Here is a 22500-nt window from a genome sequence, read left to right as displayed (position 1 = left end):
AAGGACAGACAGACAGAGAGAAAGAAAGAAAGAAAGAAAGAAAGAAAGAAAGGAAAAAAGGAGAAAGAAAAACAAAGAAAGTATTATTTTTTTTAATCTCTCTTTTTTTTTTCTTTTTTTTTAACCCCGACCCATCTTGAAACCCGATGAAACTTTACAACACCGAAACCAAACACATGTGTGTAGTGGGTGAGAGGGGGAGGGAGGGAGGGAGAGAGAGAGAGAGAGAGAGAGAGAGAGGGGAGGGAGGGAGACAGACAGAGAGAGGGAGAAAGAGGGATGAAGAGAGAGAGTGGAGGGGGAGGGAGGGGGAGAGAAAGAGAGAGAGAGGGGGGAGGGAGGGAGATAGAGGGAGAGGGAGGGAGGGAGGGAGGGAGAGGGAGAGAAGACAGACATACAGACAAACAGACAGAGACAGACAGACACATACAGAGACCGACAGACTGACAGAGAGACCGATAGACAGAGACAGACTGAGACAGAAGCTGAGAGAGATAGAGAGAGAGAGACAGAAACAGAAAGACACAGAGAGACAGAGACCGAGATAGAGACTGAGACACAGACGAGACAAGAGACTGCGACTTGAGACACAGAATCACTGAGACAGAAAAAGTGAACAGAGAAAAGTATGGGTCATATGAATAAGGATTTTCCTCTTTTTTTTTTTTTCCTTTTTTTTTTTAACGCTGAAGGTTGGACATTATGGGGGGTGGAGTTGGGTGGCGTGGGGGGTGGGGGGGAGAGTGCCGGTGGTGGGTTGGGGGCAGAGTAAAGGTGATGGAAAGTTAGTGGTGTGGGAATAAGTAAAAGATTGAGGAAAGGGACACACACACACACACACACACACACACACACACACACACACACACACACATGTGACAGAGAGAGAGAGTGGTGGGGAGGAGGGGGGAGAGTGAGAGAGCGTGTGGAGCTGATAATGAAATAATGCGCTAAGAGATAGGGAGGGGAGAGAGACAGAGACTGTCGGAGATACAGACTGAAGCGAGGGATAAATGGGGAGCTAGTGATGAAATCATGTTCTGAGAGAGAGAGAGAGACAGAAAAGGAGGGAGAGGGGGAGAATGAAGGAGGGATAGGGGGGAGAAAGGAGGGAGAGGGGTAGAGAGAAGGAGGGAGAGAAAAAGAGAGAAGGAGAGAAGAAGAGAGAAGGAGGGAGAGGGGGGTAGAGAGGGGGGAGAGAGAAGGAGGGAGAGGGGGGACAGAAGGAGGGAGAGAGGGGAGAGGGGGAGAGAAGGAGGGAGAGGGGGCAGAAAGAAGGAGTGAGAGGGCGAGAGAGAAGGAGGGAGAGAAGAAGAGAGAAGGAGGGGGAGACAGGAGGGAGAGAGGGGGAGGAGGGAGAGGGGGGACAGAAGGAGGGAGAGAGGGGAGAGGGGGAGAGAAGGAGGGAGAGGGGGCAGAAAGAAGGAGTGAGAGGGCGAGAGAGAAGGAGGGAGAGAAGAAGAGAGAAGGAGGGGGAGACAGGAGGGAGAGAGGGGGAGGAGGGAGAGGGGGGACAGAAGGAGGGAGAGAGGGGAGAGGAGAGAGAAGGAGGGAGAGGGGGCAGAAAGAAGGAGAGGGGGGAGAGAGGGGGGGAGTGAGGAGGGAGAGGGGGAGAGAGGGAGAGGGGGAGGAAAGGAGGGAAAGGGGTAGAGAGAAGAAGGGAGAGGGGTAGAGAGGAGGGAGAGGGGGGACAGAAGGAGGGAGAGAGGGGAGAAAGGAGGAGTGAGAGGGGGGAGAGAGGAGGGAGAGAATGAGGGAGAGGGGGAGAGGGAAGGAGGGAGAGGGGGGAGAGAGAGAAGGGAGAGAGGAGGGAGAGGGAGAGAGAGGAGGGGGAGGGGGTAGAGAGGAGGGAGAGAATGAGGGAGAGAGGGAGAGAGAATGAGGGAGAGGGGGAGAGAGAAGGAGGGAGAGGGGCGGGGGAGAAAGAGCGAGAGAGAGACACAGAAAGAGACAAGAGTGAAAGACAGAGAGACTTTCAAACAAACAAGAGTCAAAGTCAAAGACAGAAAGAAACATACAGAGACAGAGCGAAACAAGAACGGAGCGACGGAAGAAGACTGGAAAACGGCTTTGCTGCTAGAGAAAGAGACAGAGAGACAGAGACAGAGAGAGACAAAGAGAGAGATAGAGAATGAAGGATAGTGTGAAGAACACGTCGTCGTCGTCGTAGCAGCAGTAGTAGTAGCAGTAGCAGTAGTAGTAACAGTAACAACAGTAATAGCAACTGCAGCAGAAATAAAGAGTATTAGTTGTTGAAAAAAGACGAAGAAGAAGAAGAAGAAGAAGAAGAAGAAGAAGAAGAAGAAGAAGAAGATGATGATGATGATGATGATGATGATGATTATGATGAAGAAAAAGAAGGAAAAGGAGGAGGAGGAGGAGGAGATGTAGAACCACCACCACCACCACCACAACAACAACAAGATGATGATGACGATGATGATGATGATGACAACGAGGACGACGACGACGACGACGAGGAGGAGGAGGAAAAAACAACAATCCACTTCTCAGGAAAGGGAGAACGCCCAGACATGGCCCTACTATATCCACAGTTCGTGCAAGAAGAGTGTGGAGAGACGCACGTGCACAGCCGGAGACTTTTTCCACGCCACACTGATAACAACTTCCACTGTACTGACGCTGCCGGGACTTGACATCTAGTCGGCGTCCCTACCCCCCCCCTCCCCCACCCTCCCAACACCTCCCCGTCCCCCTCCCCCACACAATCTTCTTAAAACCGTGTCAACGTGGTTTTTTTTTGTTGTTGTTGTTTGTTGCGATTTTGTTCCTTTTAAATTGGGGATAAGGGATGATTTTGTTGTTGTTGTTGTTGCAAGGATCCACTATGAAGTGAATGTACGAGGGGTGTGTGTGTGTGTGTGTGTGTGTGTGTGTGTGTGTGTGTGTGTGTGTGTGTGTGTGTGCGCGCGTGTTTTTTTTGTGTGTGTGTGGGTGTGTGCGCGCGCGCACGCGTGTGTGTGTATCTGTGTGCGCTAGCACGCGCGGGTGTTTCGTGCACGCTAACACGCACCTTTGGAGTATGTGTGTGTGTGTATGTGTGTGTGTGACTCTGTATGTGTGTGTGTGTGTGTGTGTGTGTGTGTGTGTGTGTGTATGTGTGACTGAGTGTGTGTGTGTGTGTGTGTGTGTGACTCTGTGTGTGTTTGACTGTGAGTGTGTGTGTGTGCATTTGGTTGTGTGTACGTGTGTGTGTGTGTGTGTGTGTGTGTGTGTGTGTGTGTGTGTGTGAGTGTGTGTGAGTGAGTGTGACTGTGAGCGTGTATGTGCGTGTGCGTGTGCGTGTGTGTGTGTGTGTGTGTGTGACTGTGAGCGTGTGTGTGTGTGTGTGTGTGTGTGTGTGTGTCAGTGACTGTGAGTGTGTGTGTGTGTGGTTGTGTGTACGTGTGTGTGTGTGTGTGTGTGTGTGTGTGTGTGTGTGTGTGTGTGTGTGTGTACGCGCGCGCGCGCCAGCGTGCGACTGAAACGAAGAAAGTTTTGGGGTTGGGGGGGGGGTGGCGGCTGTGCCGGCCTCGGAAAATGTCGGAAAGGGCGACAACCAACGTAAGCGTTACATGTGTTCGTGATTGAGGTTGTTAGTTACCACACCCCGCAGCGGGTGAACTGGCGTTGTGGACGGACGGCAGGGGGGCCGTGTTTCGTCACCCAAAAGGATTCGTTGGCCAATGAAACTTGAAGGATGGGAGACATGTGAGAGAATAGAACCCCCCCCCCCGCGCCCCCCCCCCCCCCAAAAAAAAAATAAAATAAAAATAAAAATAAAAAAATAATAAAAAAATAAAAAATAAATAAATAAATAAATAAAAGGGTGAGAGAAAAGAAGAGAGGGGGAAAAGCTGATGAATCTCATGAAAGCGCGAGTCAGTCACACACACTTCACTGCGGCATGCGCGTCAGTAAATACGCATACGCATTCACTGACACACACACACGCACACACACATACTCACGCGCACGCACACACACACACTCAAGCGCACACTCACACACACACACAAACACACACACATTCACGAGCGCGCACATACACACATACACTGACGGACAAACACCAAGGCCGACATCCACAAATTATATGTATTTATATTGCCACATGCACAAAGGCGTGAACATACACACACCAACACCCAAAAGGCAAACACATACACCTCCAACACGCACCACACACACACACACACACACACACCATACCATAACACCCACACACACTGCACACACCCGATACCACATCATTACCCCCCATGCTCCCACACACATACAGACCACCATCTCCTTACACTCACCACATCACATCACATCACACTCAGTACATCACACCACACCCACACCACATCACACCACATCACATCACACTACACCCACACCACCATACCACACCACACCACCCCACATCACACCACCCCACCCACACCACACCACATCACCCACACCACACCACATCACCCCACCCACACCTCACCACTCACACCACACCTCACCACCCCACCCACACCCCACCACACCTCACCACCCCACCCACACCTCACCACTCCACCACACCTTACCCCCACACCACATAACACCACCACACCACACCACCCACCCACCCACACTCACCACCCACCCACACCCACCACCCACACACATCACACTCACCACCCACACCACATCACCCACCACCACCCACCCACACCTCACCACACCACCCACCACCCACACACTCACACCCACACCTCACCACACCACCCACCACCCCTCACACCCACCCACACCTCACCACACCACCCACACCAACACCACATCCCACCCCACACCACATCCCACCACCCACACCACACCACACCACCCACACCACACCACATCCCACACACCCCCACCACACCCCACCACCCACCCACCCCACCTTACCCACACACCACACCCACCACCACCACCACACACACACCACCACCCACACACACAGGACTATCACCAAACGGGTCCCCCTCGCCGGCCCTACAACACACAACAAAACAATCCACATCAGTAACCACACCACCCACACACCACACCACACCACACACACACAGTGACTACTCACCTAAACGGGTCCTCCCCCTCGGCTGGCCCTACAACACACAACAAAACAATCCACATCAGTTCTCTTCCCGGCATCGACACGCTCACTGTCTTCCTCCTCCTCCTCCTCCTCGCTGTCCTCGTCGCCGTCGTCATCATCGTCGCGCGTTTTACAAGGCCCTGCCGGAGTCTCTCTCTCTCTCTCTCTCTCTCTCTTCACCAGTCCGTGTCAGTCAACACCACAACTGATCCCCAAGTTCCGGGATTTTTCCAAAACCAGAATCATTTGTTTCCCACCTCAGTTGTCTCGCCAGCGGGGTGTTTTCTTCTTTTTTTTTCTCTGGTTAAAATATTTTAACACACCTTCTTCAAACACTGACAAAGTCTGTCATAAACATAAACAACCCATTATACAATCGTGGATTTTTTTTTTTTTAACCATTCAATACACTCTCCGCAAGTTCACTCAGTTTTCATGAATAAACTATTGTTATTGTCGTCGTCGTCGTCGTCGTTGCCGTAGACAACAGATCGACGTCCAAACAATTCTTCACTGGTGATCAACCGCTTCAAGGAAGTCATAAACTCCAACCCCAGTTTACTGACACACACCACGCCCAAACACACACTGAATACGGTTTAATACCACTTCCAACACTACTATGAATTCACTACATTTCTGCAGGAACAAGGTAAAACTGCCCCCGTCCAGTTTTCTCTGATCGTACTTATGACACAAGCGTTTCCAGAAGGAAAAAAAAAGGAAAAAAAAAAAGAAAGAAAAAAGAAACATTAAAAGGTATCAATCACTTCATACACAATGATACACAGGAACACTTTCACACAGGGAATCTTGGCATCCCCCCTGCTTCTATTTCAACATCCGCTCTCTCTGTGAATATAGAGATTTCTCTCTCGCGCTCGCTCGCTCCTTCCTGAGCAGCTAGCCGGGTTTATATATAATAGCAGGCACTTCTGGCTGTTGCGATTGAGAGGCTGGGAAGAGATACGCTCTTCAGTTGCAGTGTGAAAACTGAATGCTGCGGCTTGCTTGCTTGTAAGCTCATTCATGTCACGCTTGCAGTGAGTGGAGTGGAGTGGAGTGGAGTGAAGGTGGTGCCTGCCTGCATGCGAAGTTGGAAGCGCGCGCTGCTGGGCTTTTCGCTGTTTTTTTGCCCCCCCCCCCCTGCCCCCCCCCCCCCCCCCCCCGAGAGCCAGAGACGCCTTCTGATTGGTTGGTGGCGGTGATGTTTGTGTGGTGTGTGGCGCGCGTTTGTCTCCCATTCCTTCCTTCCTTCCATCTCTCTCTCTCTCTCTCTCTCTCTCTACTGTATTAGTGTTGTTTATGCGTCACCTTTCTTTCTTTTATTCATTAATGAAGAATGAGTGAATGTGCGTTTTTAGCACACACACACACACACACACACACACACACATATATATATATATATATATATATATATATATATACATATCACTTCTACGGGGCGACGGCCTATGTCAATAAGCCATATCAGTCCATAAAAGCATACATGTACAATTGTATCTGGTTGATGGTAATCTAATGACGGGTAATCCAATGACGTATACAAGCGATAAATCTATATAACACACATATCACTATTATACATATTTCATCACCCCCTCCCACCTCAGTCTTTCACACCCCCTCCCCCCTTCCCGTTTTAGTTCCATCTTTCCTGGTGCGTGCCTCTGTTTCTGTTCTCGTTGCTACATTTCATTTTATTTCTAGTCCCCCCCCCACCCCCCCTTCTTTCCCCTCCCCCTACCCCCTGAACATTTTCTTTTAATTTGGTTAAAACCCAACCCTCATCAATAAAACACACCTAGCCGTGGATGGAGGAGAACTATCACAACAAATCAGCTCTTCTCTGTATTGGAAAACTAATAATTTTGAGGGGGGGGGGGGAAAGAAAAGAAAAGAAAAAGGATGCTGACAAAAATTCACAATGAAGCCGGAGGGATTTTGTGGGGGGTTTTGTTTGTTTGTTGTTGGGTTTTTTTTTGGGTTTTTTTAGGGTTTTTTTTACCCCTCCACTGACAGCAAGCTGAATGATCCGTGTTGAACTCTCTCTCTCTCTCTCTCTCTCTCTCTCTCCGAGTCTCTCTCTCTCTCTCTTGCGATTGTTCAGTGTGGGATAGCCAGGGTGTCCGATGTATTTCAGGATTTCTGAAATGCTTTATACAAAGAATAATTGATTTGTGGGTGGCAGGACTGGCAGGATGTGACCATATGTGTAACAGTGACAGATTTGCACAGAATAACTTTTTCAAGACAACGCACAAGATAAAGCCTTACACTGGAATTAAAAAAAAAAAAATGAACAGATATGTAAAGAGTCCTTTAAGCTAATTTAGATTCGGTGTCTCTGATATTGCTTGCCATTGTTTTAGATACAGAAACGAAAGTGAACAGGAACTTTTGGGCCGCTTGTGCAATCAGGCTAAAGAAGACGTAATCCATGTTTTTTTTGTTTTGTTGCCCTGCTTTTCATGATCTTAGACTGAAACTGATTCACTCGAAATAGTATACAGAACCATGTCATGAAACTAATTCACTCGAAATTTATACAGAACCATTTCATTGTTGTCAACAAGAAATGAGACAGGCCTTTTTAATTTAGCTATACATGTATATTTATGAAGCAAGCAAGAGGCTACGCACTGCAGTCTCTTGATATTCCGTTCGTTTGCAGACCTTATGTCTGATAACTGTTACCTTTGTTAGTTAGTGAGAATCATGTATTATGTTCTTTTGTATTTGCCCCTTCAGAATGGGGGCATGGCCTTATCTGAATAAACATTCATGTTCATTCTCTCTCTCTCTCTCTCTCTCTCTCTCTCTCATATTATGAAACACTATATAAATACATACGATTTCGTGCTATTAGTATCATATCATCAGGACTCTTTTCGTTTCCTAACTGCGAGTCTCAGTGACGAGAAATGAACGGGCCTGGGAGACTCCGCTCCAATTTCTAATGGCGCTCTCCCAATCGTCAAGGGACTGGTGGAGGGACTCGTTGGGGGGAGGGGGGAGGGCGAGGGGGGCAGGGAGGATGGTGGTGGAAGCAGGGGGATATTGGGGTGGGGGGGGAATCGCAATCTAATGATTTCCCCAAAGCTGCCAAGCCAGAATGGTGGGTGGTAATGGTTATTATTATTACAATGTTCTTTTTTTTTTCTTTCTTTTTTTCTCTCCATAACTTGCGAAAGTGACTGAGGTGTGTGGGTTGTATTGAACGCTGTTTCCATGGCTACTGCTGATGACTCTCTAGTCGTTCGTGGGTTGTACGAGTTTTCTCTGTTTTGTTTCTCACGGTTTCGTTCTGTTTCTTGCTGTTGTTGTTTTGGGTTGTTGTTTGTTTTTTTCTCTCTTTTTTATTATTCAACTGCTTCTGTGTGGCGTTTCCTTTCATTATATCATTTTAAAATTTCTATTAATTTACATATTTACTCATTTGCTTTGCTATATTTCATTTTCATTTTTTATTTTACTTTTTGCACACACACACACACACACACACAGAGAGAGAGAGAGAGAGAGAGAGAGAGAGAGAGAGAGAGAGAGAGAGAGAGAGAGAGAGAGAGAGGAGAACTCAAAACAATCTTAATCCTTGAATAAAAACGTTTTGAGTTCTGAGTTCCGAGTTTTCTCTCTCTCTCTCTCTCTCTCTCTCTCTCTCTCTCTGTATATGTCTCTATATGTCTGAAACCAAGAGAGAGAAACAGACAGACAGACATGCAGTCAGAGAGAGAGAGAGAGAGAGAAAGAATACAAAAATGGCTCAGAAGCAACACTAACGGCAACCACAACCACAACAACACAAAAATGCACAACATTACCATCATGCAAGTTATTTTACACGTATAAAGCTGAAGGGAGCTGGGCTGGTTTCTTCACAGGAGCGACCCCAGCGGCGCTAAGTATGCCAAGCGTTGATTAAGATTTTGTTCTGATGATGGAGTCTCCCGTCGGACCGACGGATGAGTAGGCAGGCAGGCTTATCTGTCGGTGTGTGTCTGGGTGTTGAAGGGCTAGCTCGTCGTTCCGACATTAGCCTGGTTGCCTGACCAGCGCAGGTGACTTTTTTTTTTTTTTTTTTTTTTTTTTTAGTGAAGAGTCAGTTGTGCAGTCCCTTCCCCACTCTCTCGCGCCTACCGACGCCCAGAGTCCAGCATGTGCAGATACTGCCACGTGTAGGACGGCCTCGGCAGGGTGCAGGTTTTTTTCTTCGGAGCTCCGTCTCCTAGGAGGACTTCCAGCCAAGGATATGAGCTCCCCCTGCCCTTTGGTCATCCTCTTCCGCCTCCACAGCCGTTCGGGGAAAAGGTTTCCTCCTCCGCCTGGTCTGTCGTTGGGAGACTTCACATGCGGCAGGTAGTACTGGGTTACATGGTACCAGTAGCAAGGGCTATGCCCCTGACCTGACACACTGAATTTTTCCTAAGCCCATGGTATTAGCACGCAGGCTTCACGCGAAGCAAACTTACTTAGGCAAGCTGCTAAGAACGCTCACATCATCAGCTCAGCGACGAGGAATGAGTTTGTCCAAAGCATACGGAAAGGTACTGAGCGCAGACTTTAGGACATTTCCTCATAACGGCAAAGCAAACTTAGCACTGCAAAGATCGTTGAAGCAACCCTGCCCCCCATCCCCACCCACCCCACAAACACCCACACTCACACACACCTCCCCACACACAAAAAAACAAAACAAAAACAAAACAAAACCACCAGACCTACAGACGTAAACAGTCAGTGCCCCCCCCACCCCCCCCCCACCAACCCCGCCCGCTTCCCCCGGCACCCCCCCCCCCCCCCCCGCCCCACGTGTGACTACAACACAACATACCAAGCTAAGCTAAGTCCATCACTCCACATCACAAGAAAAACTCCCCATCACGTCGTCTCCGACCCACTCAAGAAAACACTACACACCGTAAGTGGCTGGAGAATTGGTAGGTTCTGTCTGTCTGTCTGTCTGTCTGTCTCTCCCTGTGCGCGCGCGTGTGTGTGTGTGTGTGTGCGAATTCTCCCACTTTCTCTCTTGTCTGTCTGTGTGTGTGTGTGTGTGTGTGTGTGTGTGTGTGTGTGTGTGTCAGTGTGTGTGTGTGTGTGTGTGTGTGTGTGTGTGTGTGTGTGTGTGAATTCTCCCACTTTCTCTCTTGTCTGTGTGTGTGTGTGTGTGTGTGTGTGTGTGTGTGTGTGTGTGTGTGTGTGTGTGTGTGTGTGTGTGTGTGTGTGTGTGTGTGTGTGTGTGTGTGTGTGTGTGTGTGTGTGTGTGTGAATTCTCCCACTTTCTCTCTTGTCTGTCTGTCTGTCTCTCTCTGTGACCGCACTTTTAGCTGTAAGCATATAAAGAGTATATTGCTTATATGCAAATGAATCTGCGACCCTCCTCACGCCCCTTCTCAGTGCACTCTACCCCCCCCCCCTCCTGAAGATTTACCTAATACGCCCACCTCCCACACCCTTCCCAACTATCTATTCTTCTTCGTTTTCTTTTTTCTTTTCTTCTTCTCCTCCTCCTCCTTCTTCTCCCACCCCCTCCTCTTCCTCCTTCTTCTTCTTCCTTCTCCTCTTCCTCCTCCTTCTTCTTCCTCTTCCTCCCCCTCCTTCTTCTACTACTACTAATACTACTATTTCTTCTTCTTCTTCTACTACTACTACCACTACTACTATTTCTTCTTCTTCTTCTTCCTCTTCCTCCTCTTCTTCTTCTCCTCCTCCTCCTTCTTCTTCTCCCCTCTCCTCCTCCTCCTTCTTCTTCCTCCTCCTCCTCCTTCTTCTTCCTCTTCCTCCTCCTTCTTCTTCTTCTACTACTACAAACACTACTACTATTTTTTCTTCTTCTTCTTCTACTATTACTACTACTACCACTGCTACTACTACTAATTCTTCTTCTTCTTCTTCTTGTGTTCTGAGTTCGTGGGCTGCAACTCCAGTACTGATCACTCTAACGGATTCGTACTGGGTGGGCTTTTATACATGTTATTAAGATCCTTTCAAACGTGGGAGAGAGAGGGCGAGAGCGGGATTCGAACCAACCCAGACCTTCAGGGACAATGTACTGGCTGATGAGCGTCTTAACCATTAATGTGGTGGTGGTGTTTGTTTGTTTGTTTTTTTTCTTGTTTTTTTTGCCACCTTCCTCCTTGAAGACTGGAAGCAAACAAACAAACAAATCGAACGTGTCTAAGACACGCTCCTTCTTTCGCTCTCCTCTCTCTGCCCTCCCTTAACTCTCTCCATCCGAACGGCGAAAGAGACGACGTTAACAGCGTTTCACCCCAATTACCACCATCAAAATATTGCAAGCGGAAGGCTCTCATACTGAAGAGGTGAATGTTGACAAAGAATACCACATTTCTGACGACGGAAGCTAAAGGTTGGGTCATCGACACACCCACTGGACATCCGAGGGGTCTGTGTAGAGGAGAAGAGAGGACTGGCCGTACTGAGTGAGTTAAAACCACGTCCGCAAGTCCACTCAAGACTCTTACCTGTCTTTATCAAACTGCGCCACTTCTGGCCCATGCTCTTTTATCTGTACCTTCCGGTGACCAGTGGTCAGTTGCCCGGTGAGAGACAGGGATCCGCATGCACTGGCCTCAGGTCAGTCAGTTAACTATCAGATCCCTTGACTCGAATGTCCAATCAAACTATCTGGCCTTCACGCCGAGCCGACGACGGGGGATCGTCTCTCAAAACAAGATTACTATACTCGTTCAACGCAGTCTGGTTATCTGGAGGAGGAGGGAGAGAGGGGTGAGGGGGCTGAAGGAGGGAGGGGGGAGGGAGATTGAGTGAGACAGACTGACACATAGACAGACAGAGATAGATAGAGAGAGACAGAGATAGAGAGGAGAGACGGACAGAATATGAGGAGAGAGCAAGAAAGAGATAGACATCTAGACTAACAGAAAGTGAGACAAAGAAACAAGAGACTGACGGTCAGAGACAGAGACAGAGACGGCACAGAGATCGTAGAGAGACAGACAGAGACAGAAAGACAAGTACCAGACACAAACAAGAGGCCAAAGAAGAACCACAAAAAAATATCTCCAACAAGCAAAACATACGAAACTGATGTCATGTATGAGAAGAGAACGACGAGGGGGGGGGGGGGGGGGGGCAAAACCCGTCCCAGACAGGACAGAGTGCCCATTAAAACGCCCCATCACCAAACCTCACAGACCACACTACACACACACACCATAAACATGTTCCGCCGACACCTAACAAATAACTCTATGCCGCCTTTCACCCCCCCCCCCCCCCCCCCCCCAACCACCACCACCACCCCCACCCTTCCTCCCACACCCTCACAGGCACCCCACCCTCAACTCTCCTCCGCTATCTCCCTCACTGCTACCACCTCCATCCCACCTCTTCGACTCGCTCCCTCAAATATACTGCCATTACCAAGAACCAACCCTCCCCCCTCCGTGTTTCAACACCACCCAGCGCTCCCTCTCGCTCTTCAGATATGACCGATGGTCAGTCTCTGGTTCGCTCTTTCTCAGTTTTTCGTTTTCTTCTTCTTCCAAACGTGAGAGAGAGAGAGAGAGAGAGAGAGAGAGAGAGAGTGGATAAATTTTATTTTCTGAGGATAATACAGCTAAGCAAAATAATGCTTTTTTTTTGCTTTTTTTTTTTCATGCGGCCCTCGAAGGGGAAACAGTAACATAAGTGACAAAGGGGGAATCATTATATCAGTACAGCATGCATGTTATAGTCATGGATACATGAATGGTAATTTGAGAGAGAGAGGGAGAGAGAGAGAGAGAGAGAGAGAGAGACTGAGACAGACAGACAGACAGACAGACAGACAGACAGACACAGAGAGAGACACAGAGAGAGACAGACAGGCAGACTCTTGTTTAATCAAGTTATCCGCGTGTGTGGGGTGGGGGGGGGGGGGGGGGGGGTGCGGTGCGGGTGTGTGCTGATTATCTGGTTGTGGTTTTCCGCAATTCATCTTTATTCTTATCTTATCTGTCTATTATAATCAATGTGCAGTATAGTAGGCTATGTTTATAATTATATTCAAATAATGTTTCTTAATTCTTTCTGTTTTTACATTAAGAATACTAGTTATTACCTGCAGTGTGTGGATGTATGTATGAAACGATGTATGTGATATTTTTTACATTTGTATCTTCGTAATATTTGTTGGGGCTGTTGTTGGCTTTTGCAGTTATGGTCCCCATGTTGTTTACTTGTCTATGTGGTGATAATGCACCTGACCAAATTTCTCCAGTTGGAGATAATAAAGTTATTCTTATCTTATCTTATCTTATCTTATCTTAGAACTCAACCTTCTCATCAGTTTCGGGTCAGTAGCTGAGCCGACCAATAACTATGTTGCTTGTGACCAAACTTATCCCAGGCTACTTGGCGCACTGAAAAAGAACCCATGGCAACGAGAGTGTTGTCCTCTGGTAAGATTATGTAAAAAGGAATCCATTCTTATTTAAAAAACAAAAACCTTTTAAAGTAGGGCCCAAAGGGCCCGAAAAGACGTTGTGTTATGCTGCGGGCCAGTAATCTGCCTAGCAGTTGTGGGGTGTTGCGTATATGGATTTGTCCGAAACGCATTTGGCCCCTCCTTTGAAAAATTACTGAAACTGAAACTAAAAATTGAGATAGAAATAAAACTAACAAAGGAAAATTCAAAAAAGGGCGGGGAATGCAAAACTGAAATGGTTTTGCGAGCTTTTAAGGGTTTCCCACAAAGTTGTCAGGCATTGTTGGGGAAAAGATGTTGGTGAAAAGCGTTTATGGATTTGTTCGGAAGCATTTGACCCCTCCTTTGATTTTAACTGAAAATTGATCCCCTTTTAAAAAATTGTTTTTAAAACGAAAAAAAGGGGAAAAAAAATTTTTTTAACCAAAACATTTTATTTGTCCGCCTCGTTTTGAAAAAGAAGCGTCCCGAAAAAGGAAAGGGTGAAAATAAAAAAAAACAAAAAAAAATCCCTGGGCCTTTTTTTGTTTTAAAATTTGGGGGCGTAAAAAAAAGGGGGGGGGGGGGAAAGGGAAGGATAAAACCCGTTGGAAAAAGAAGAGAAACCCCCCCCTAATTATCCCCCCATTAAAGAATGAATTAAAAAAAAAAAAAAATAAATGTTTTTTAAAAATTACAAAAGTGTTCGGGGGTTACAAAGGAAATTGGGGGGGGCGGGGGGGGGGGGGGGGGCGGGGGGGGGGGGGGGGGATAGTACAAAAACAAGATATGAACAAAAACCCAAAATCATACACAAAAAAGATAAAAGTAAAAATTGGGATAATAAAGTGCTTTATCAATTTAAAAAAATTTTGGCACATTTAAACCCATGCACGCACTGCACACACCCACCCCACCCCAACAAACATACCCCAAAAACAAAACCCCCTCTCTCCCCCCCCCAAACAAAACCAACACCCCCACCACACACAAAACACTTTTGAAAACAAAAGGGCTGTTTTATTCCCGGGGTGGAGGGGGCAGATGATTTTAGACCTTCGGGCAGGATGGTTTTTTGTTTAAAGCGAATAAAAAGCAAAAAAAAAATAAACCAAGAGCACCCTCTAAGTCTTCCTTTTGGATTTCTAGTCCATTGCTTGTAAAAAAAACAAATTGTAAGCCCCTTTTAGCCGTTAACGTATGTTGTTCGTCGGGCAGCAAAAACGAGGCCCAAATCTAAGTATCCTGGGGCTGGGGGCACTGGGGCTGAATGTGACAAATACTATTTTTGAGCAAAAAGGGCCGGGTTGGGGGGGTTGGGTTGGGGTTTGCGGGGGTTTTTTGGCCCATTTGGGGGCCCCCCTAAAGGGTTTCTGGCAGGTGTGGACAGGGGAAGGTGGGGGCCCAAAAAACCCCCCAAACTTTAAACCCTTCCCTTCGAAAACCCCCGTTTGGGCCAAAAATACCCCATTCGGGAAGTGTGCCCTTTCAACAGGAAAGGTTTTTCCCCAAATTCCCCGGCGGGGTGTGTTTTACGGGTTTAGGCCCTGAACCCGCCTATTGCCTAAGTTTGATTTTTTCCCCTTTATTATAAGCATACTGTGTCACGGGTACGTTCTAAATTATGTCTGCCACAAAAAAGGGAAAGGAGAAAAATTTTATTTAAAAACAAAGTACATTTTAATAAAATTTTTTTTTAAAAAAAAAAAGAGATGGGGGGGGGGGAAAAAGGAGGGGGGGAGGGGAGAGAGAAAAGGCGGGATGGAGGGAGGGGGGGGGGAGGGAAAAAGGAAAAACAAAAAAAAAAACGTTTAGGGGGGGAAAAGAGAGGGACAAGGGGGGGGGGGAAGAGAAAAGGAGAGGGGGGGGGGTGGAGGAGAAGGGGGGGGAAAGGAGGGAGAGAGAGAGGGGGAGGAAAAACAGGGGGTGGAGAGAGGGGGGGGGAGAAAAGAAAGGGGGTGAGGGTGAGGCGGGGGAAGGGGGGGAGGGGGGAGGGGGGGGGGAGGGGGAGAGAGAGGGGAAAAAAAAGGGGAAGAGGAGGGGGGAAAAGGGGAGAGAGGGGGGAGAGGGAAAATGATGGGGGAGGGGAGGGGGGGGGAGAGGAAGGGGGGGGAAGGAGGGGAGGGGAGAGGGGGGGAAACGGGGGGGGGACTGAGAGGAGAAAAGGGGGGGGGAGAGAGAAGACAAAAGGTTGGGGGAAAAAACCCCCAGCAGAACAAAACGGGGACAGGACGGGGCAAAAAGGACAGACAAAAACAAAAAGGAAGAAAAAGGCCTTCCAAAAGTCCAAGTAGGCGCGATGAAGATGCCCGAGAAGTCCATGGGGGAAAATCCAGGCCCTTTGTCCCCCCTTTTCCGGCGGCGGGGGGGGGTTTTTTAATGCCCAAAACCCTCTCTTGGGTGCCCTTCCTTTTCTCAGTAAACAGCTTTTCTGTTTGTCTCTCTTTTGTCCCGGGGCTCTCCCCCAGCCTTTCCTACAAATGATCTTTTCCCGTCCAGTTTCCTTGCCTGTCTAAAATCTCCCCCTGTACGTATGTGTCTGTCTTTTCCCAAGTTAATTCTCCAAAATCTGCCTATTTTTAATTTTTACTGGGCCCTGGAATTTTTGGGCCTTTTAAAAATTTTAACTATAAAATCAGGGCCCAGAAAACCAGACCGGGAAATTTTACCTCCCCATGCCCTTCCCACACTTGTAAAAAGCCCCGGGCCTTTAACTCCCTTTTCCCTTTTTCTCTCCTCTCTCTCTCCCCCCTTTTCACACACACACAAAACACACACAACATACAGGGAAAATCCCAAAAGTTTTTCAATTAATCAAAAGGGCCACCCCACTTTATCAAAAATCCTTTCAGAAAACCTGTCAGGGGAATTTAACCTCTCCCCCCCCCCCCCCTCTCTCTCTCCCCCTCCCCCAGTCGAAGGGAAACCCAAAACCCACACACCCGCACACACCACACACCACAACAAACACAACCCAAAAGGCATGTCCCCCCTCGCTCTCCCCCCCCCCCCCTTTTCCCCACAAGCCCCAATTTTTGTCCTTTTTATGGGGCACCCCCATTTGAGAAAATTTTTTTTTATACATGTCTATTTATATACAATCCGCCCCCCAGAATTTACTTCGTAGATCTGTTTTTGTGTTTTTGTTTCTTTTTGGGGTTTGGGGGGGGGGGTTTTTGTCTGTTTTTTGGGGGGTTTTTTTTGGAGGGAATTTGTTTTAAAAAAACCGGGGGGGCCAAAAAGCCCCCTTTACTGACCACCCCGGGACCCATCTTTTATCGGGGAACCCTACCGGGTTGTTTTGGAACACGGTTCTGGACAGGCGGGGAAAACCCTCCATCCCAAAAGGGGAAAGAGGGTGGCCACCCCCAAGTTTCATCATTGATTTCATCTTTAATAACTGTTCGTTCCTAACACGGTTCTGACAAAGCAAAGCCGGGATGAGAATACATGGACTAGGTTGTCACCCCCCCAACCCGGGGGGTGTGTGTGGGGGGGGGGGGGGGGGGCTTAAGGGGGGGGGGGGGGGGTGGGGGTTTGGGGAGGGGGTTGGAGGAGGGTGGGGGGGGGCCCAAAGGGGAATGGGTGGGGGGGGGGGGGGGGGGGGGGGGGGAGGAAAGGGTGTTCACAGAAAGATGAGTCAGTGCCGAAAGTCCCGATCGATGGTTTAAAAACTCGTTTTTTCCTTTGATCCATGTAAGGGTTTTCTGTGCTAAAAAACTGCAGTCGCTAAAAAATGTGTGTGGTGTGTGGTGTGTTTTGGTGTGTGTGCCGTAGAAGTTTGGGAAAAGTAGCCTGGGACTTTGAGTTGTGGGGGGGGGGGGGGGGGGGGTTCAGGGTAATTGGGAGTTTGGGTTGTGTGTGTGTGTGTGGTTTGTGGGGTGTAGGGGGGCTGTGTACTTTTTATGTGTATTTGTTTGTGCTTTGGTATATTAAAACTGCTTTGGTTTTTTGCATATCTGTTATGCTCCCAATGTGGGGTTGTGTGGGGTTGTTGTTTTTTCGGGGATTTTTTAAACATTTATTTGGCTTACTATCACATTATTGTCTTTTATTTATTTTTTTATTTTTTTTTTAAATTATTTTTATTTTTAAAGCTTTTTTTTTTTTCTCAAGGCCCTGAAAAAAACGGTTTTTTTTTCGCGGGGCTGGTAAAGGCATCTGCTTGGCAGATGTGGTGTAGTATACGGATTCGTCCGAAAACCCGTGGGCGCTCCTTTTTTTGAAAGCTTTCTGATCTGATACAGGCTAAACTAAGTTCTTTGCGTCTCATTTGGGTTTTTTTTTTTTTTATTTTTTTTTTTTTTTTTTTACTGCGAACTTTACAATGTACACGTCTAAATCAGTGTTGTTGAAACAAAGTTACAAACAGTACAATATTAATGAGTGATGAAGCTAACAAGGAGAATGTTTAAGATTTGGGGTTGGGCGACCCGGGACATTTATGTGATGATGGGAAACGACACCCACAACGACAACGGACGGGACGACGAGGGTGAAAAGATGATAAAATAAAATAATTTAAAAATTTAATAAGGGGAAAAGTGCGGCCGTAATTGCTGATCTGCCTTCGGTCTGCGTTCTCATGTCCGGAATCTGTGACGCGCAGTCATCAGTCATCATCGTCCGCCGCGCGATCAGTGGGACTGCCCCCTGATTTGAATTTATGATTTTATGATAATAAAATTTCTGCAGCAAAGACAACGCAAACCCGCAGCGTGCAAAGGGGACACGAGAAAGGAGGAGGAGGAGGTGGGGAAAAAGGAGGGAGGGGAAGGAGGAGGGGAAAGGGGGGGTGGAGGAAAACGGAAGGAGGGGGGAAAGGGGGGGAAAGGGGGGGGGGAAAAGGGGGGGAGGAGGAGGTGGGGGAAAAGGAGGGTGGGGGGGGAAGGGGGTGGAGGAGGGAGGGGGGAAAAGGGGGGGGGAGGAGGAGGTGGAAGGGGAAGGGGGAGGTGGAAGAGGAAAGGGGGAGGAGGAGGAGGTGGGGGAAAAGGTTGGGGGAAGGAAGGGAGGTGGAGGGGAAAGGAGGAAGGGGGGTGGGGAAAGGAGGGGGGAAAGGGGGAGGGAAGGGGGGAGGTGGGGAAAGGGAGGGAAGGGGGGAGGTGGAGGGGGGAAGGGGAAGGAAGGGGGGGTGGGGGAGGAGGAGGTGGGAAGAGGGGGAAGGGTTTGGAAGGGGGAAGGGGGAAGGGGTGGAGGAGGAAAAAAAGGGGGGGAAGGGGAAGAAAGGAAAAGGAGGTGGAAAGGGGAAGGGAGGGGGAGAAGGGGGGGAAGAGGTGGGGAGAAGGAGGTGGTGGTGGTTGTGGAAAAAAAAAAAAACCCAAATTAAAAAATTCAATTATTAACCCAATTTATTTTTAAAATAATTTTATTATATATTAAAAAAGTAATTTGTATTTTTTTTTTTTTCACGCAAAATTTTCCCGTGTGAAATTCCCCAAAGGGGAGCACGTCGCTAACTACAGGGGCCACCATTTTTTGGGCTAACTTTGTAAAAAAAAAAGTGAGTCTATTTTTTAAAACCCGGGGGGGGTTTTTTTTGGGTTTGTTTTGTGGGGTGTGGTGCTGGGTGGTGTCTGTGGGGGTCGTGGTAAACTTTAATTTTGACATTTTCTTTTGCAAATCTTTTTTCAGTTGACACCAAAATTTGGCATAAAATAGGAAAAATTAAATTCTTTCCAAGTCTATTTGTTTAAGTTTAATATTGCACCTCTGGGATTGGGGCCAAAAAAAAAAAAAGAAGCCAAAATTAATGCAAACTGCATTTTTTTGGGGGTATTTACATTTTTTTAAACCCCTAAAATTGGGATTTGATTGATATTTTGACCCCCAAAACAAAAGCAGTTTCCCTTTTATCATTTTTTGTTCAAAAAAAGGAACTTCTTTTGGGTAAAACATGGAAGTTTTTTTTATTTTTTCAGGTTTTTGGGGCAGTAGGAAAAAGGAATTTAATCGTAAAAAAAAGCTAGGGGCGGATTTTTGTTTTTAAACTGATCTTTTTTCATCTTAAACCCTTACTTTTGTAAAATTTTTTTCCAATTCTTAAAAAAAAACTTGGGTGTTTTACCCTCAGGGGTACAGGGCTTTCACTTTGTTTCATTCCCCAGTGGGCTTTTTCGGGAAAAATACCCAAAAAAACAATAAAGAGTGGACTTTAAAAATCTATTCCTGAGCCTGAAGGTTTATGGGGAAAAAATCAATTTCGGACACTTTTTTTATACCATTCAAAGCGGTTTCTCCCTTTCCCTTTGCCCAACGCGCGACGCCATTTTGTTTAAGTTGTTGACCCGCCCCTTTAATCCTTATTTAAGGGACCAAAACCGGGGTTAAAACCCCCCTTTATGGAAAGGGTTTGGGGAAGGAGACCCCTTTTAAATTTTTTCAGGAAAGATTTGTCAAAACCCCCATCACTTTCGGATTATCCCCAAAAAGCCATAAAAAATATCCCAGAATTCCCGTTGGAATTTCCCGGTTTAAAAAAAAAAAAAAAAGAGAGTTTAAAACCCTTTTAATTTTGAAACGTAAAAATTTCCGTCTTGACTTTTTTTTCAAAATTAAATCCTTTTAAGTCATAAGGGCGTTTTAAAAAAGTACTTTAATTGGCTTTTACGTGTTTTTAGTTTTAACCCAAAATTTCTAAATTTTCCCTATCAAATTTAAAACTATAAAAAATAGAAAAATGAACATTAAAAGAGAAATTTAATCGCGTGGGGAACCGGGGTGTAAATTAAAAAGAAAATTTTACAAAACTTTTCTTGATCCCGAGAAAACGGCTAAAAGTTTCAGTGTGATTGCGGGGATCCAGTTCCTTTTCCCGGCGGGCTTTAAAAAAATTTTTTTAAATTTCCCTTAAAGATTTTTTAAAGCCTAAAATTTCACCAGAATAATATGATTTAAACAGGTTATTTTACGCGAAAAAACCCCAATTTTATTTAAAAACCCTTTAAAAAAAGAAAATTTTAAATATTAAAATTTTTGAACGGGCAGTTAAGGAAACCACAAAAGGTAATTTGGGGTTAAAGGGCCGTTTCTTTAACCCCAAAACGGGAGGTTTCGAATCTGGCTGTTAGGACTTTTTTTTTTTTTTTTTTTTTTTAAACCAAAGTTTATAATCTTCGAAAAACCCTTTTTTGTGATTTTTTTTTTTTGGTTTCCTTTTTCCTTAACCCTTGTTGGGTTTTTTTTTTTCTTTTTTTTTTTATTTTTTTTGCATTTCAGTTTTATTTTTTTTTCCCCTTCGAAGTGGGGGTTTTTTTAATTTAAATTTTTCCAGGGGAAAAAATTTTGTTGCCTTTGGGTTCTTTTTCGTTTCGCTAAGTGCATATCTGCGAACGGGACCTCGGTTTATCGTCTCATCCGAATGACCAGCGTCCAGACCACTACTCTAGGTCTAGTGGAGGGGGAGAAAATATCCGCGGCGGCTGAGCCGTGATTCGAACCAGCGGTCTCAGATTCTCTCGTTTCCTAGGCGGACGCGTTACCTCTAGGCCATCACTCCACACTATAATAATAATAATAATAATAGATTAACAAATACATACATGTATCCATGATTCAGAGTCGCCAGATCATCTGAGGGATTCCTCGCTTCTTTCTGTTTTTGTCATGTGGGAATTTCTTAGTCTGAAACTTGCCTGCAACGTCACCAAAGATAACTCTTGACTGCCATAAACGTATTACGCACGTGCATAGTGACGTCACTAATGACGTCATCAGAAAAGGGGGACTAGTTCTGGAAGGCTGAAAATTCACACAGTTCGTCCAGAGTGGTTATCTCCAGACCATTTTCTCAGTTTTAGGCTTATTGTTTTTGGATAATGTTTTGTGAGCTGAAACACCACTTTCTACTGCCCCTCCCTCCCCCCCCCCCCACACCCCCCCCCTCCCCCAGGCACTGAAGGGGTTTTAAGATGAACATATGTGTGAATTTCTAGTCTGTACAACTTAAAGAGTTCTGATGATTACACGGGAATTTATATAGTTTTGAACTTGTGTTCAACATAAGAGTGAATAATTATGGTAACGTGAATTTCTACCTGGAATTTACGAACTGCTAAGATTTCACACGAGAACACGTTTAAATTGATTATTCCCATCGCAGCCGTTCCTGCTAGCTCCTTGAAACAGTCTGCGGATAGGTATCAAGTTGACATTTATGTGTGTGATTATGACTTTTATGTTATCTGGTCATAAACAAGGAAAACGTTCTGGTGGTATACCTGATGCTAAAAACAGAAATATCTCCATGGCACTGGCGGTGCAAGCGATAAAAGATGGGCAGGGAAGTCCGTGGGAAAACTACGATATGCTGTGTATATGTTCTATTCTCACTTCATTTGGGCTATCTATAAGTGCCCAAGCGTCTCCTCTATAGGAATATATCTCTATCTGACTCTGGCTCTGGCTCTGTCCCTCTTCCCCTGTCACACACACACACATGCACGCACGCGCGCGCGCGCACACACACACACGTTGGGGTGCTACACATCAACACCACTTTCAGCAACCTGTCACGCCCCTCACACACACACACACACATTCTCTCTCTCCCTATCTCTTCTCTCTCTCTCTCTCTCTTATCCTCCTCTCTCTCCCCCTCCCTCCCTCCCTCCCCACTCCCCCCCCCCCCCACAAGTGTCTTTTATTGTCCACTTTGAAACCAGAACGTCGTCGTTCGTCTCTTCAGCCGCAATTCTACTGACCAAATCATTTAGAAATCGTAAGGCGGTAAATGTGTGGTGCGCGCGTCAGGGTAAAATTATGTTCGGTCATTTGGGTCTTATACATTGCTTCTCTGTCTCTGTCTCTCTGTCTCTGTCTCTCTCTCTCACACATTCTCTCTCTCTCTCTCTCTTTCTCTCTCTCTCTCCGGTCTCTCTCTCACACACACACTCTCTTTCTCTCTCTCTCTTACATACTCACACACACACACACACACACATATTCTCTTTCTTTCTTTCTTTCTTCCTCA

General features: G+C 46.6%; 1 protein-coding gene across 1 annotated transcript in view; it reads right to left on the bottom strand.

Annotated features, from left to right (window-relative positions):
• LOC143279691 (tyrosine-protein kinase transmembrane receptor Ror2-like) overlaps window positions 1–22500 on the bottom strand; it is a 100683-nt gene that overhangs the window by 34684 nt on the left and 43499 nt on the right. The window contains exon 5 of the mRNA XM_076583792.1: window positions 5081–5108. Coding sequence (XP_076439907.1) covers window positions 5081–5108 — 28 coding nt within the window. The remainder of the gene's footprint in view (window positions 1–5080; window positions 5109–22500) is intronic.

This window comes from Babylonia areolata, chromosome 3 (genome assembly GCF_041734735.1).
Source record: "Babylonia areolata isolate BAREFJ2019XMU chromosome 3, ASM4173473v1, whole genome shotgun sequence".
Classification (NCBI taxonomy): Eukaryota; Metazoa; Mollusca; class Gastropoda; order Neogastropoda; family Buccinidae; genus Babylonia; species Babylonia areolata.
Note: the sequence above shows the minus strand (reverse complement) of the source record. Positions and strands in the feature narration are given on the sequence as shown.